This window comes from Oncorhynchus mykiss, chromosome 13 (genome assembly GCF_013265735.2).
Source record: "Oncorhynchus mykiss isolate Arlee chromosome 13, USDA_OmykA_1.1, whole genome shotgun sequence".
Classification (NCBI taxonomy): domain Eukaryota; kingdom Metazoa; phylum Chordata; class Actinopteri; order Salmoniformes; family Salmonidae; genus Oncorhynchus; species Oncorhynchus mykiss.
The window spans coordinates 71,053,747-71,067,684 of NC_048577.1; the positions used below are offsets into that span (position 1 = coordinate 71,053,747).

General features: G+C 46.9%; 1 protein-coding gene across 1 annotated transcript; it reads left to right on the plus strand.

The window, feature by feature from the left end:
• The first annotated feature begins 2,318 nt into the window (after nucleotides 1-2,318).
• LOC110538849 (inositol 1,4,5-trisphosphate receptor-interacting protein-like 2) lies at nucleotides 2,319-13,440 on the plus strand. Its single transcript, XM_036939796.1, has 5 exons — nucleotides 2,319-3,212; nucleotides 6,314-6,563; nucleotides 6,711-8,004; nucleotides 8,271-8,533; nucleotides 12,880-13,440. Exons 1-5 carry the CDS (start codon nucleotides 2,989-2,991, stop codon nucleotides 13,258-13,260), a joined length of 2,412 nt encoding a protein of 803 aa, XP_036795691.1. The 5' UTR covers nucleotides 2,319-2,988; the 3' UTR covers nucleotides 13,261-13,440.
• The last annotated feature ends 498 nt before the right edge of the window (nucleotides 13,441-13,938 follow it).

Below are 13,938 nucleotides of genomic sequence, written 5' to 3' on the forward strand. Positions count from 1 at the left end.
AGTTCATTGAGGCTGTTGTAGAGCCCATTGAGGCTGTTGTAGAGCCCATTGAGGATGTTGTAGAGTTCATTGAGGATGTTGTAGAGTTCATTGAGGATGCTGTAGAGCCCATTGAGGATGTTGTAGAGTTCATTGAGGATGCTGTAGAGCCCATTGAGGATGTTGTAGAGTTCATTGAGGATGTTGTAGAGTTCATTGAGGATGCTGTAGAGTTCATTGAGGCTGTTGTAGAGCCCATTAAGGCTGTTATAGAGTTCATTGAGGATGTTGTAGAGCCCATTGAGGATGTTGTAGAGTTCATTGAGGATGTTGTAGAGTTCATTGAGGATGTTGTAGAGTTCATTGAGGATGTTGTAGAGTTCATTGAGGATGCTGTAGAGTCCATTGAGGATGCTGTAGAGTCCATTGAGGATGCTGTAGAGTCCATTGAGGATGTTGTAGAGCCCATTGAGGATGTTGTAGAGCCCATTGAGGATGTTGTAGAGCCCATTGAGGATGCTGTTGAGCCCATTGAGGATGCTGTAGAGTCCATTGAGGATGCTGTAGAGTCCATTGAGGATGTTGTAGAGCCCATTGAGGCTGTTGTAGAGCCCATTGAGGCTGTTGTAGAGCCCATTGAGGCTGTTGTAGAGCCCATTGAGGATGTTGTAGAGCCCATTGAGGATGCTGTAGAGTTCATTGAGGATGTTGTAGAGCCCATTGAGGCTGTTGTAGAGTTCATTGAGGATGTTGTAGAGCCCATTGAGGCTGTTGTAGAGTTCACTGAGGATGCTGTAGAGCCCATTGAGGCTGTTGTAGAGTTCATTTAGGCTGTTGTAGAGCCAATTGAGGCTGTTGTAGAGTTCATTGAGGCTGTTGTAGAGCCCATTGAGGCTGTTGTAGAGCCCATTGAGGCTGTTGTAGAGCCCATTGAGGATGTTGTAGAGCCCATTCAGGCTGTTGTAGAGCCCATTCAGGCTGTTGTAGAGCCCATTGAGGCTGTTGTAGAGTTCATTGAGGCTGTTGTAGAGCCCATTGAGACTGTTGTAGAGCCCATTGAGGCTGTTGTAGAGCCCATTGAGGATGTTGTAGAGCCCATTGAGACTGTTGTAGAGCCCATTGAGGATGTTGTAGAGCCCATTGAGGATGTTGTAGAGCCCATTGAGGATGCTGTAGAGCCCATTGAGACTGTTGTAGAGCCCATTGAGGATGTTGTAGAGCCCATTGAGGCTGTTGTAGAGTTCATTGAGGCTGTTGTAGAGCCCATTGAGGCTGTTGTAGAACCCATTGAGGATGTTGTAGAGTTCATTGAGGATGTTGTAGAGTTCATTGAGGATGCTGTAGAGCCCATTAAGGCTGTTGTAGAGTTCATTGAGGATGTTGTAGAGCCCATTGAGGATGTTGTAGAGTTCATTGAGGATGTTGTAGAGTTCATTGAGGATGTTGTAGAGTTCATTGAGGATGTTGTAGAGTTCATTGAGGATGCTGTAGAGTCCATTGAGGATGCTGTAGAGTCCATTGAGGATGCTGTAGAGTCCATTGAGGATGCTGTAGAGTCCATTGAGGATGTTGTAGAGTTCATTGAGGATGTTGTAGAGTTCATTGAGGATGTTGTAGAGTTCATTGAGGATGTTGTAGAGTTCATTGAGGATGTTGTAGAGTTCATTGAGGATGTTGTAGAGTTCATTGAGGATGTTGTAGAGTCCATTGAGGATGTTGTAGAGCCCATTGAGGATGTTGTAGAGCCCATTGAGGATGTTGTAGAGCCCATTGAGGATGTTGTAGAGCCCATTGAGGATGTTGTAGAGCCCATTGAGGATGTTGTAGAGCCCATTGAGGATGTTGTAGAGCCCATTGAGGATGTTGTAGAGCCCATTGAGGATGTTGTAGAGCCCATTGAGGATGCTGTAGAGTCCACGCTACGACGGATTGAAGCTGGGCAAAAGGAGGGGTGCAACTCAATATTAGGAAAGTGTTCTTAATGTTTTGTACACTCAGTTTTGCAGTATAAATCAAATCACTCAAATGCAATTGAATAACTTTTATTGTCAATGCTGCTACAGTAACTGTCATAGCTTTTGTGTCCAAAAAAATGGTACCCTATTCCCTATGTAGTGCACTACTTTCAACAAGGGTCCATAGGGCTCTGGTCAAAAGTAGTGCACTATACAGGAAATAGGGTTCCATTTGGGACTTGGCCCTGAGTCCCCTTTTGAATGTAATGTTGAGACGTGAAACAATGTCTTTGTCTCTTTAAGAGGTGGGAGGAGAGTGTTGCCGCCCAGTCTCTCTTTCCTCCTCCTCCCCCTCTTTTTTTTAAAACTAAAATTCCTCTCTCAATAGTTTGGCATTTCCTCTGAGCTCAGAGAGAGAGAGAGAGAGAGAGAGAGAGAGAGAGAAAGAGACCGGGAAAAAGAGAAGACAAGAAAGAGAGAACCTGTTGGAGAGGAGTCTTCACAAAGACAGATAAACCTGACATCATACAGCTCTGGAGAGGAAAAACAGGAGGGACAGATTGAAGAAGAGAGGAGGAGAAGGAGGGGCAACTTCTGAAGAGGAACTTCAACTGACTTTAAACTGAACAAACAAGCTGGAGAGGAGAAGAAGAAGAAGAAGTGGGAGTTCTGTTACAAGAAGGAAGGAGAGGAGAAGAAGAATAAGAAGTGGGAGTTCTGTTACAAGAGGGAAGGAGAGGAGACAACGGAGAGAAGAACATTGAGGCGCAGAGGAGGGAAAAGACGAGAGAGAGAGTCAGGGTGTGTGTGTCAGCGTGTGTGTCATGATGGGTTAGCCTTCCCTGACCCTGTCTCAGTTCTCTGGCATCGCTAAAGAACAAGTCCTAGACAGACAAGAAGAAGAGAAAGAACGAAGGAACCTTGGAGCAACAGAAAGAAGGAGAGAGGGGGAACGAGAAGAGAGAGAGGGAACGAGAAGAGAGAGAGGGAACGAGAAGAGAGAGAGGGAACGAGAAGAGAGAGCGGGAAGGAGAAGAGTGAGAGAGAGAGGAGGATGAGTGTGTACACTCTGAACCTACGGGTGTTCTGGCCTCTGTTGACCTGTGTGTTGACAGGTCTGGTTTTCCACCATCACATAACCCACTGGCTAAGCCCAGAATCAGGCCCCGATCCTGGGTACGAGGCTGGGACAGAGCTCTGCTCTGACCAGGGCCCTCCTGTCTTTTTCTCACTCATCAAACTACTACTGGCCTGTGTCCTCTGCTACCTCTTCATAAGGTACACAGTCCACACACATCACATATTCTCTCTTTCTCTATCTTACTCTCTCTCTCTCTCTCTCTCTCTGTCTGTCTCTCTCTCTCTCTCTTTCTCTCTCTTTCTCTATCTTACTCTCTCTCTCTCTCTGTCTGTCTGTCTCTCTCTCTCTCTTTCTCTATCTCTCTCTCTCTCTCTGTCTCTCTGTCTGTCTCTCTCTCTCTCTCTCTCTTTCTCTATCTTACTCTCTCTCTGTCTCTCTGTCTCTCTGTCTGTCTCTCTCTCTCTCTCTCTTTCTCTATCTTACTCTCTTTTTCTCTCTCTCTCTCTGTCTGTCTCTCTCTCCCACTCGCTCTCAATTCAGTTAAATTGAATTCAAAGGGATTAATTGGCATGGGAAACATGTGTTTACATTGTGTTTACATTGTGTTGACATTGTGTTTACATCGACAACGCCAATTGAAATGGATAATGTACAAAACTGAAGAAGAAAATAATAATTACAGTAAATATTATTATATATATATTATATTACACACAAAACTTCCAAAGTAAAATACATTTTAAATGGCATATTGTGTATATACAGTGTTATAATGATGTGCAAATAGTTAGTACACAAAGTACACAAGAGAAAATAAATAAGCATAAATATGGGTTGACCTTTTCTTGTGGCAACAGGTCACACATCTTGCTGCTGTGATGGCACACTGTGGTATTTCACCCAGTAGATATGGGAGTTTATCAAAATTTGATTTGTTTTCAAATTCTTTATGGGTTTGTGTTATCTGAGGGAAATATGTCTCTCTAATATGGTCATACATTGTGCAGAAGGTTAGGAAGTGCAGTTCAGTTTCCACCTCATTTTGTGGGCAGTGAGCACATAGCCTGTCTTCTCTTGAGAGCCATGTCTGCCTACGGCGGCCTTTCTCAATAGCAAGGCAATGCTCACTGAGTCTGTACAGTCAAAGCTTTCCTTAAGAAGGTTTGGGAATCATTTCCTTTTAGGTGGTTGTATAATTTAACATCTCACTTCTGGATTTTGATCATTAATTCTGCTCTGCATGGATTATTTGTTGTTTTACGTAGATTTTACAAGGATTTCCCCATGGTTGCTGTTGATGCTTGTCCCATGGTAGTTATTGGGGTCAAAGGTGTCTCCACTTTTGTGGATTGGGGTGATCAGTCCTTGGTTCCAAAGAGGATGAGGATGGATGATGTTAAAGAGTTTTATTATAGCCAATTGGAATTTGTCGTCTGTCTATTTTAACATTTAATTTAGGAGACAATCAACCCCACAGGCCTTTTTTAAATTTTGTTCTGTAGTTCATTAAATATAATTGGAGAATCCAGTTGGTTCTGGTAGTCTTAGTTATAGAGCCAAACATATTGGAGAATCCAGTTGGTTCTGGTAGTCTTAGTTATAGAGCCAAACATATTGGAGAATCCAGTGGGTTCTGGTAGTCTTAGTTATAGAGCCAAACATATTGGAGAATCCAGTGGGTTCTGGTAGTCTTAGTTATAGAGCCAAACATATTGGAGAATCCAGTGGGTTCTGGTAGTCTTAGTTATAGAGCCAAACATATTGGAGAATCCAGTGGGTTCTGGTAGTCTTAGTTATAGAGCCAAACATATTGGAGAATCCAGTGGGTTCTGGTAGTCTTAGTTATAGAGCCAAACATATTGGAGAATCCAGTGGGTTCTGGTAGTCTTAGTTATAGAGCCAAACATATTGGAGAATCCAGTTGGTTCTGGTAGTCTTAGTTATAGAGCCAAACATATTGGAGAATCCAGTTGGTTCTGGTAGTCTTAGTTATAGAGCCAAACATATTGGAGAATCCAGTTGGTTCTGGTAGTCTTAGTTATAGAGCCAAACATATTGGAGAATCCAGTGGGTTCTGGTAGTCTTAGTTATAGAGCCAAACATATTGGAGAATCCAGTGGGTTCTGGTAGTCTTAGCTATAGAGCCAAAAATATTGGAGAAGTGATTTACCCATTCATCTTCGTTTCGGATAGATAACTCTTCATGTTGTTGTTTGTTTAGTGTTTTCCCAGAAGTGGTTTGAGTATATGGATTCTTCAGTGACATTGCGCTGATTTCTGACGTGCTGTTCCTTCTTTTTTCCATAGTGTGTTTATGAATTGTTTTAGGGATTCACCACAGTGAAGGCGTAGGCTCAGGTTCTCTGGGTCTCTAGGCTTTTGATTGGACAGTAGGCTCAGGTTCTCTGGGTCTCTATGCTTTTGATTGGACAGTAGGCTCAGGTTCTCTGGGTCTCTATGTTTTTGATTGGACAGTAGGCTCAGGTTTTCTGGGTCTCTATGTTTTTGATTGGACAGTAGGCTCAGGTTCTCTGGGTCTCTATGCTTTTGATTGGACAGGTTTCTCAATGTCTTTCTTAGGTTGTTTGCTTGACATTTTTAGATTCAGTAGGGTGAGAGGTCAGATATACTGTTTAGGTTTTCTACTGCCAGGTTCACACCTTCACTGTTACGGTGGAACGTTTTGTCCAGGAAGTTGTCTAAAAGGGATTGAATGTGTTGTTGCCTAATTGTTTTCTGGGTAGGTTTCTACACTACATTCCTTCCATCTACAGCATTTCTTAATATTACTCCGTTCCGTTGGCTTTGATGCCTCATGATTGAGCATTGCTCTGTTCAAGTATACTGTGATTTTGCTGCGATCTGAGGGGGTTGACTGTGAACGCTCTGAGAGACTCTGGGTTGAGGTCAGTGATAAAGTAGTCTACAGTACTACTGCCAAGAGATGAGCTATAGGTGTACCTACCGTGAGAGTCCCATCGAAGCCTACTATTGACTACGTACAGACCCAGCGTGCGACAGAGCTGCAGGAGTTGTGACCCGTTTTGGTTGGTTGTTTTGTCATAGTTGCGTCTAGGGGGGCTGTCAACTCCAGGTAGGTGTTTTTTCCTCTCTCTCTCTCTCTCTCTCTCTCTCTCTCTCTCTCTCTCTCCGTTTGAGTTGCACGGTTACTACGGTTATTTTTGCTTCTGCTTTTGAAAACTCGTAATAATACTCATAATGCTGTCGGTCCCTTGATTGCACTAAGTATCCATCTGTTGAAATATGAATAGACTGAACTATCAATGTGTAACTACAGGTACTGCTCCACCCACCCAGGGGGGCCCCAGAGGGTGCCTCTCGAGACCGCTGACGGGGCTCTGAAATCGGGTTGGTCTCGTCGAGAGGTCCTGGAGGACTACTACGAGCGCTGGGTGCGTCTGTCTCCTCACGTCCTGGGGCACAGCAAGGCCCACGTGGCTAAACTGGTCGGGGAGCTGGTCAGAGCCGGACGTGCCACTGGAGGTATCCCAGAGTCCTCTCTGGCGTTCCGGGGAGACTTCCTGCAGGTGAGTTTCGGGAAGATAACATTTTCTCTTTTTGTAGTTAAATGATTAATTAGTTAACAGAGTTGATGGTCAACGTAAACAAACTTCTCGGGAATTCGAGTGCAATTTGGGACTCACACAATCCTCGTTTGTCTGGTCTGGTTACAGGTGGGCAGTTCATACGAGGAGCACAAGGTGGGCGCTCCAGACTACTATGACATCCTGGTACCTCTGAAGATACCCCGAGAACTGAGACTGGAGCCACGAGTATACAGGGGGGAGAGGAGGGGGGAGGAGAAGAAGGATGAGAGAGGAGAGGAGAAGGGGGAGGGCAAGAGGGATGTGAGGGGTGAGGAGAAAAAAGAGAAGGGGGACAAGAGAGCTGAAGAAAATAACAAGAGGGGGGAGGTTAAAGAGAATGGAAGAAAGTCAGGGAAGGGGGAGGGCAAGGAGGATGTGAGGGAGCAGAGGGGGGAGGTTAAAGAGAATGGAAGAAAGTCAGGGAAGGGGGAGGGCAAGGAGGATGTGAGGGAGCAGAGGGGGGAGGTTAAAGAGAATGGAAGGAGGTCGGGGAAGGGGGAGGGCAAGGAGGATGTGAGGGAGCAGAGGGGGGAGGTTAAAGAGAATGGAAGAAAGTCAGGGAAGGGGGAGGGCAAGGAGGATGTGAGGGAGCAGAGGGGGGAGGTTAAAGAGAATGGGAGGAGGTCGGGGAAGGGGGAGGGCAAGGAGGATGTGAGGGAGCAGAGGGGGGAGGTTAAAGAGAATGGGAGGAGGTCGGGGAAGGGGGAGAGCAAGGAGGATGTGAGGGAGCATAGGGGGGAGGTTAAAGAGAATGGGAGGAGGTCGGGGAAGGGGAACATGATGAGGGTGAGAAGCAATAAATTGAAGGAAGTCTTGAAGGACGACAGCAAGGTGGAGGAGCAGACAGAGGTCCAAGAAGAAGGGAAGGAAGTCTTGAAGGAGGAGGTGAAGGAAGAGATGAAAGGGGAAAGCTCAGAGGACGGTGGGTGGAGCGGCGTGCCGCGGTGCAGTCTAGAGACGCCTCGCCGTGGGGACTGGCTACGAAAACACCGCAACTTCACTGACACCTTTTTACGAATGCACCCTTCTCGGGGGTCGCCCGAAAGGTCATCGAGCTCATTGTCAGGGGTCACGGCAGTGTCAGGAGGAGGAGGAGGAGGAGGGGGCGGAGTCTATCGCCTGACCCCGGACTCTGTCCTCCGTTGGTTCTACCCGGCGGTCCAGCGTTGCCTAGCAACCGTGCGCTACCCTTTCGAGCAACGCTGCACGCTGAGTCTGGCACTCGCCGACGACCGTGTGCAGCTCCGCCTCACACCGCGTTCCGACTACGTCTGCTGTCACATCTCCATGGCAATACGGCTCCTCCCTGCCATCCCCCTCGGAGACGGGGTCTACCTGGTTCCCATGGAAACGACGGCCTCAGTGGCGATGTCAAATACAGGTGTGTTCAGGTGATCAGGGGTAAATATATGATGTCATTTACAAATTCAATAATTTCTTCATTACTCTCCTTTCTTTGATCATTAATTCATTATTCATTCATTATTTAATTCACAAAATCATGAATTCCCTGTCTCCTTCTTTCCTTCCCTACTTCCTTCCTTACTACTTTTCTTCTTTCTTTACTTCCTTCTGTCCTTCATCCATCCATCCATCCATCCATCCATCCATCCATTCTCTCCTTTCATTCTCATCCATTCATTCCAGACCAGCACCAGAACCAGCAGAGCGAGGAGAGGGACCTGTGGACTTTGTTCTTCCCCCGCCAGGAGCAGCGTCTGCTGGGCTGGCTCCGTGGCCGCTCACCACAGCCCTCCTGCCACCTCAAGGTGCTCCAGCTGACCAAGGCGCTGCGTGACCTGGGTGGCCAGGCACTGGACAGCCACCGGGGGGCGCTATGGAGGTCAGTCCTCTCCTCCTACACGCTGAAGACGGCCTGGCTGCGTCTGCTACTCAGCTCTCCTGCAGAGGTAGGAAACACCATGCCTTTAATAGGTACTACAGGTTACACCCTACCTTTAATAGGTACTACAGGTTACACCCTACCTTTAATAGGTACTACAGGTTACACCCTACCTTTAATAGGTACTACAGGTTACACCCTACCTTTAATAGGTACTACAGGTTACACCCTACCTTTAATAGGTACTACAGGTTACACCCTACCTTTAATAGGTACTGCAGGTTACACCCTACCTTTAATAGGTACTACAGGTTACACCCTACCTTTAATAGGTACTACAGGTTACACCCTACCTTTAATAGGTACTACAGGTTACACCCTACCTTTAATAGGTACTACAGGTTACACCCTACCTTTAATAGGTACTACAGGTTACACCCTACCTTTAATAGGTACTACAGGTTACACCATACCTTTAATAGGTACTACAGGTTACACCCTACCTTTAATAGGTACTACAGGTTACACCCTACCTTTAATAGGTACTACAGGTTACACCCTACCTTTAATAGGTACTGCAGGTTACACCCTACCTTTAATAGGTACTACAGGTTACACCCTACCTTTAATAGGTACTACAGGTTACACCCTACCTTTAATAGGTACTACAGGTTACACCCTACCTTTAATAGGTACTACAGGTTACACCCTACCTTTAATAGGTACTGCAGGTTACACCCTACCTTTAATAGGTACTACAGGTTACACCCTACCTTTAATAGGTACTACAGGTTACACCCTACCTTTAATAGGTACTACAGGTTACACCCTACCTTTAATAGGTACTACAGGTTACACCCTACCTTTAATAGGTACTACAGGTTACACCCTACCTTTAATAGGTACTACAGGTTACACCCTACCTTTAATAGGTACTACAGGTTACACCCTACCTTTAATAGGTACTACAGGTTACACCCTACCTTTAATAGGTACTGCAGGTTACACCCTACCTTTAATAGGTACTACAGGTTACACCCTACCTTTAATAGGTACTACAGGTTACACCCTACCTTTAATAGGTACTACAGGTTACACCCTACCTTTAATAGGTACTACAGGTTACACCCTACCTTTAATAGGTACTACAGGTTACATCCTACCTTTAATAGGTACTGCAGGTTACACCATACCATTGTCTTCTCTTACTGCTTTATTTACATGTTATTTTTCCTGAATATTTTTTTAGATGCTCCACTGTTAGAGAGTAGAGCTAATAAGTATTTCAGTGTACTGTGTACACTACTCGGTAGTGTATTTTGTAACAAGATACTTTAGAGAGCTGTCATTTGTATTTTTAATATACAAAATACTTCTTTATACCATTTTTTTATATCACCATTTTATGTCCCCCTTTCATTCTGCACTGGTATCAGAGGTCTGATACCAGTGTAGAATGAAAGGGGGACTTAAAATAAAAGTGTCTAAATTACCAAAATGTAAATGTGAAAATTAACACTCGCAAAACATGCTGGGTATTATTCTAATGAGCTCTGCCACGAAACAAGGCCAATTATAATAACCAGTCTGTTTTTTACATTTACAGTTACATGTTGGTCGTTTAGCAGATACTCTTATCCAGAGTGACATTTTTAAAATTCATTTATTTAACCTTTTATTTAACTAGGCAAGTCAGTTAAGAACAAATTCTTATTTACAATGACGGCCTACCCCGGCCAAACCCTAACCTGGACAACACTGGGTCAATTGTGCGCCGCCAAATGGGACTCCCAATCACGGCCGGTAATGATACAGCCTGGAATGGAACCAGGGTCTGTAGTGAAGCCTTTAGCACTGAGACGTTTTGGCCTTAGTCCACTGCACCACTCGGGAGCAGTCAGTGCATTAAACTAAGGAGCGCTGAGACGGTAGGGCCTTAGTCCACTGCACCACTCGGGACCAGTCAGGGTATTAAACTAAGGAGCGCTGAGACGGTAGGGCCTTAGTCCACTGCACCACTCGGGACCAGTCAGGGTATTAAACTAAGGAGCGCTGAGACGGTAGGGCCTTAGTCCACTGCACCACTCGGGACCAGTCAGGGCATTAAACTAAGGAGCGCTGAGACGGTAGGGCCTTAGTCCACTGCACCACTCGGGACCAGTCAGGGTATTAAACTAAGGAGCGCTGAGACGGTAGGGCCTTAGTCCACTGCACCACTCGGGACCAGTCAGGGTATTAAACTAAGGAGCGCTGAGACGGTAGGGCCTTAGTCCACTGCACCACTCGGGACCAGTCAGGGTATTAAACTAAGGAGCGCTGAGACGGTAGGGCCTTAGTCCACTGCACCACTCGGGACCAGTCAGGGCATTAAACTAAGGAGCGCTGAGACGGTAGGGCCTTAGTCCACTGCACCACTCGGGACCAGTCAGGGTATTAAACTAAGGAGCGCTGAGACGGTAGGGCCTTAGTCCACTGCACCACTCGGGACCAGTCAGGGTATTAAACTAAGGAGCGCTGAGACGGTAGGGCCTTAGTCCACAGCACCACTCGGGACCAGTCAGGGTATTAAACTAAGGAGCACTGAGACGGTAGGGCCTTAGTCCACTGCATCACTCGGGACCAGTCAGGGCATTAAACTAAGGAGCACTGAGACGGTAGGGCCTTAGTCCACTGCACCACTCGGGACCAGTCAGGGTATTAAACTAAGGAGCACTGAGACGGTAGGGCCTTAGTCCACTGCACCACTCGGGACCAGTCAGGGTATTAAACTAAGGAGCGCTGAGACGGTAGGGCCTTAGTCCACTGCACCACTCGGGACCAGTCAGGGTATTAAACTAAGGAGCGCTGAGACGGTAGGGCCTTAGTCCACTGCACCACTCGGGACCAGTCAGGGTATTAAACTAAGGAGCGCTGAGACGGTAGGGCCTTAGTCCACTGCACCACTCGGGACCAGTCAGGGTATTAAACTAAGGAGCGCTGAGACGGTAGGGCCTTAGTCCACTGCACCACTCGGGACCAGTCAGGGTATTAAACTACGAGCGCTGAGACGGTAGGGCCTTAGTCCACTGCACCACTCGGGACCAGTCAGGGTATTAAACTAAGGAGCGCTGAGACGGTAGGGCCTTAGTCCACTGCACCACTCGGGACCAGTCAGGGTATTAAACTAAGGAGCTCTGAGACGGTAGGGCCTTAGTCCACTGCACCACTCGGGACCAGTCAGGGTATTAAACTAAGGAGCGCTGAGACGGTAGGGCCTTAGTCCACTGCACCACTCGGGACCAGTCAGGGTATTAAACTAAGGAGCACTGAGACGGTAGGGCCTTAGTCCACTGCACCACTCGGGACCAGTCAGGGTATTAAACTAAGGAGCACTGAGACTGTAGGGCCTTAGTCCACTGCACCACTCGGGACCAGTCAGGGTATTAAACTAAGGAGCGCTGAGACGGTAGGGCCTTAGTCCACTGCACCACTCGGGACCAGTCAGGGTATTAAACTAAGGAGCGCTGAGACGGTAGGGCCTTAGTCCACTGCACCACTCGGGACCAGTCAGGGTATTAAACTAAGGAGCACTGAGACGGTAGGGCCTTAGTCCACTGCACCACTCGGGACCAGTCAGGGTATTAAACTAAGGAGCACTGAGACGGTAGGGCCTTAGTCCACTGCACCACTCGGGACCAGTCAGGGTATTAAACTAAGGAGCACTGAGACGGTAGGGCCTTAGTCCACTGCACCACTCGGGGCCAGTCAGGGTATTAAACTAAGGAGCACTGAGACTGTAGGGCCTTAGTCCACTGCACCACTCGGGACCAGTCAGGGTATTAAACTAAGGAGCACTGAGACTGTAGGGCCTTAGTCCACTGCACCACTCGGGACCAGTCAGGGTATTAAACTAAGGAGCACTGAGACTGTAGGGCCTTAGTCCACTGCACCACTCGGGACCAGTCAGGGTATTAAACTAAGGAGCACTGAGACTGTAGGGCCTTAGTCCACTGCACCACTCGGGACCAGTCAGGGTATTAAACTAAGGAGCACTGAGACGTAGGGCCTTAGTCCACTGCACCACTCGGGACCAGTCAGGGTATTAAACTAAGGAGCACTGAGACGGTAGGGCCTTAGTCCACTGCATACTTTGCAAACATATTTTTGTAATTTATTTTGATACGTTAGTCTTTAGGGTATTTTGCTATTGTAATTTGTAATTATAATTTGTAATTATAATTTGTCATTTTTGCCCATCCTTTCACATGACAGTAAACTTTGATTTGATTGGAGGCCTGTTATCCATCCTGATTTATTGTCCTCTATAGGGCTGATCTCCTCTATCATATATACACGAATGTTTGGAATAATTTGTAAATAGGTTACTAAGGTTTTTTGCATCTTACAGACCGTCTACTTGTCTTTCTTTTTTAGGCCTGGGAGGATCGCCACCTGGTGGCCAGGATGGAGGAGCTGGTCCGCAGCCTGAGGGAGAGCCTCCAGAACCGGGCTCTGGATCACCTCTTCCTGGGGAGTGACAGCAGCTCCATCTTACCTGACTCTGTGGCTCTACCTAAGTTGGTCAAGGAGGCGGTGGGAGCTCCAGTGGAGGGTTCAGGGGGATGTTTGGGGGGTTCGACAGGGAACCTCTGGGCAGGTGTGGACCCAGCCTCGTTGGACCTAGTGTCTGGCCGGTTGGCGTATGCCTGGAGCCATCTCCACCGGCTGATCAGGTTGGGCCGACCCCAGAGGAGTAGCTTGGGGCTGGGCAGGGCAGGCAACATAAACTGCCAGCATCTGCAACCTGGAGAATAACACACTTAAAAGGATTACAGGTGAAAACGGAGGTTCACAGCTAATATCCTCCAACAACGGGCCGAGTCAAACAGACAGATACATAGACAGACGGGATGGATGAAACACCAGGCTACTTGCACATCCAATGGTTGTACAGGAGCTACTGGTCTAGAATAAAACGAAAGCCTACAACAGTGATGGGACGTTCTCTGAGTCATCCCTCTTAACCAGTCACGAATGGAAATCATAGGGAATGTGTGAATTTGTAATTTATGAATTTGTAATTTATGATTTTGTAATGAATACATGTGTCATTTTTCCCCGGTACCAAATGAATGAGGTTTCATTCAAAACCAGAGTGATTGTATGTCTGCTTCTGGCGGTGTCCCTATTGGCACCCTATTTTGTATTTAGTGCACTACTTTCCCATAGGACTCTGGTCCAAAGTAGTGCACTAGGCAATAGGGTGCCTTTTTGGGATGCACTTCTGTGTTCTGTGCTGTATGTATTATCAGACAGTGTAATAGGCAGGGTACACTCCCAGTTTAAAGACAGACAGTGTAATAGGCAGGGTACACTCCCAGTTCAGAGACAGACAGTGAGACGGCAGGGTACACTCCCAGTTCAGAGACAGACTGTGAGACGGCAGGGTACACTCCCAGTTCAGAGACAGACTGTGAGACGGCAGGGTACACT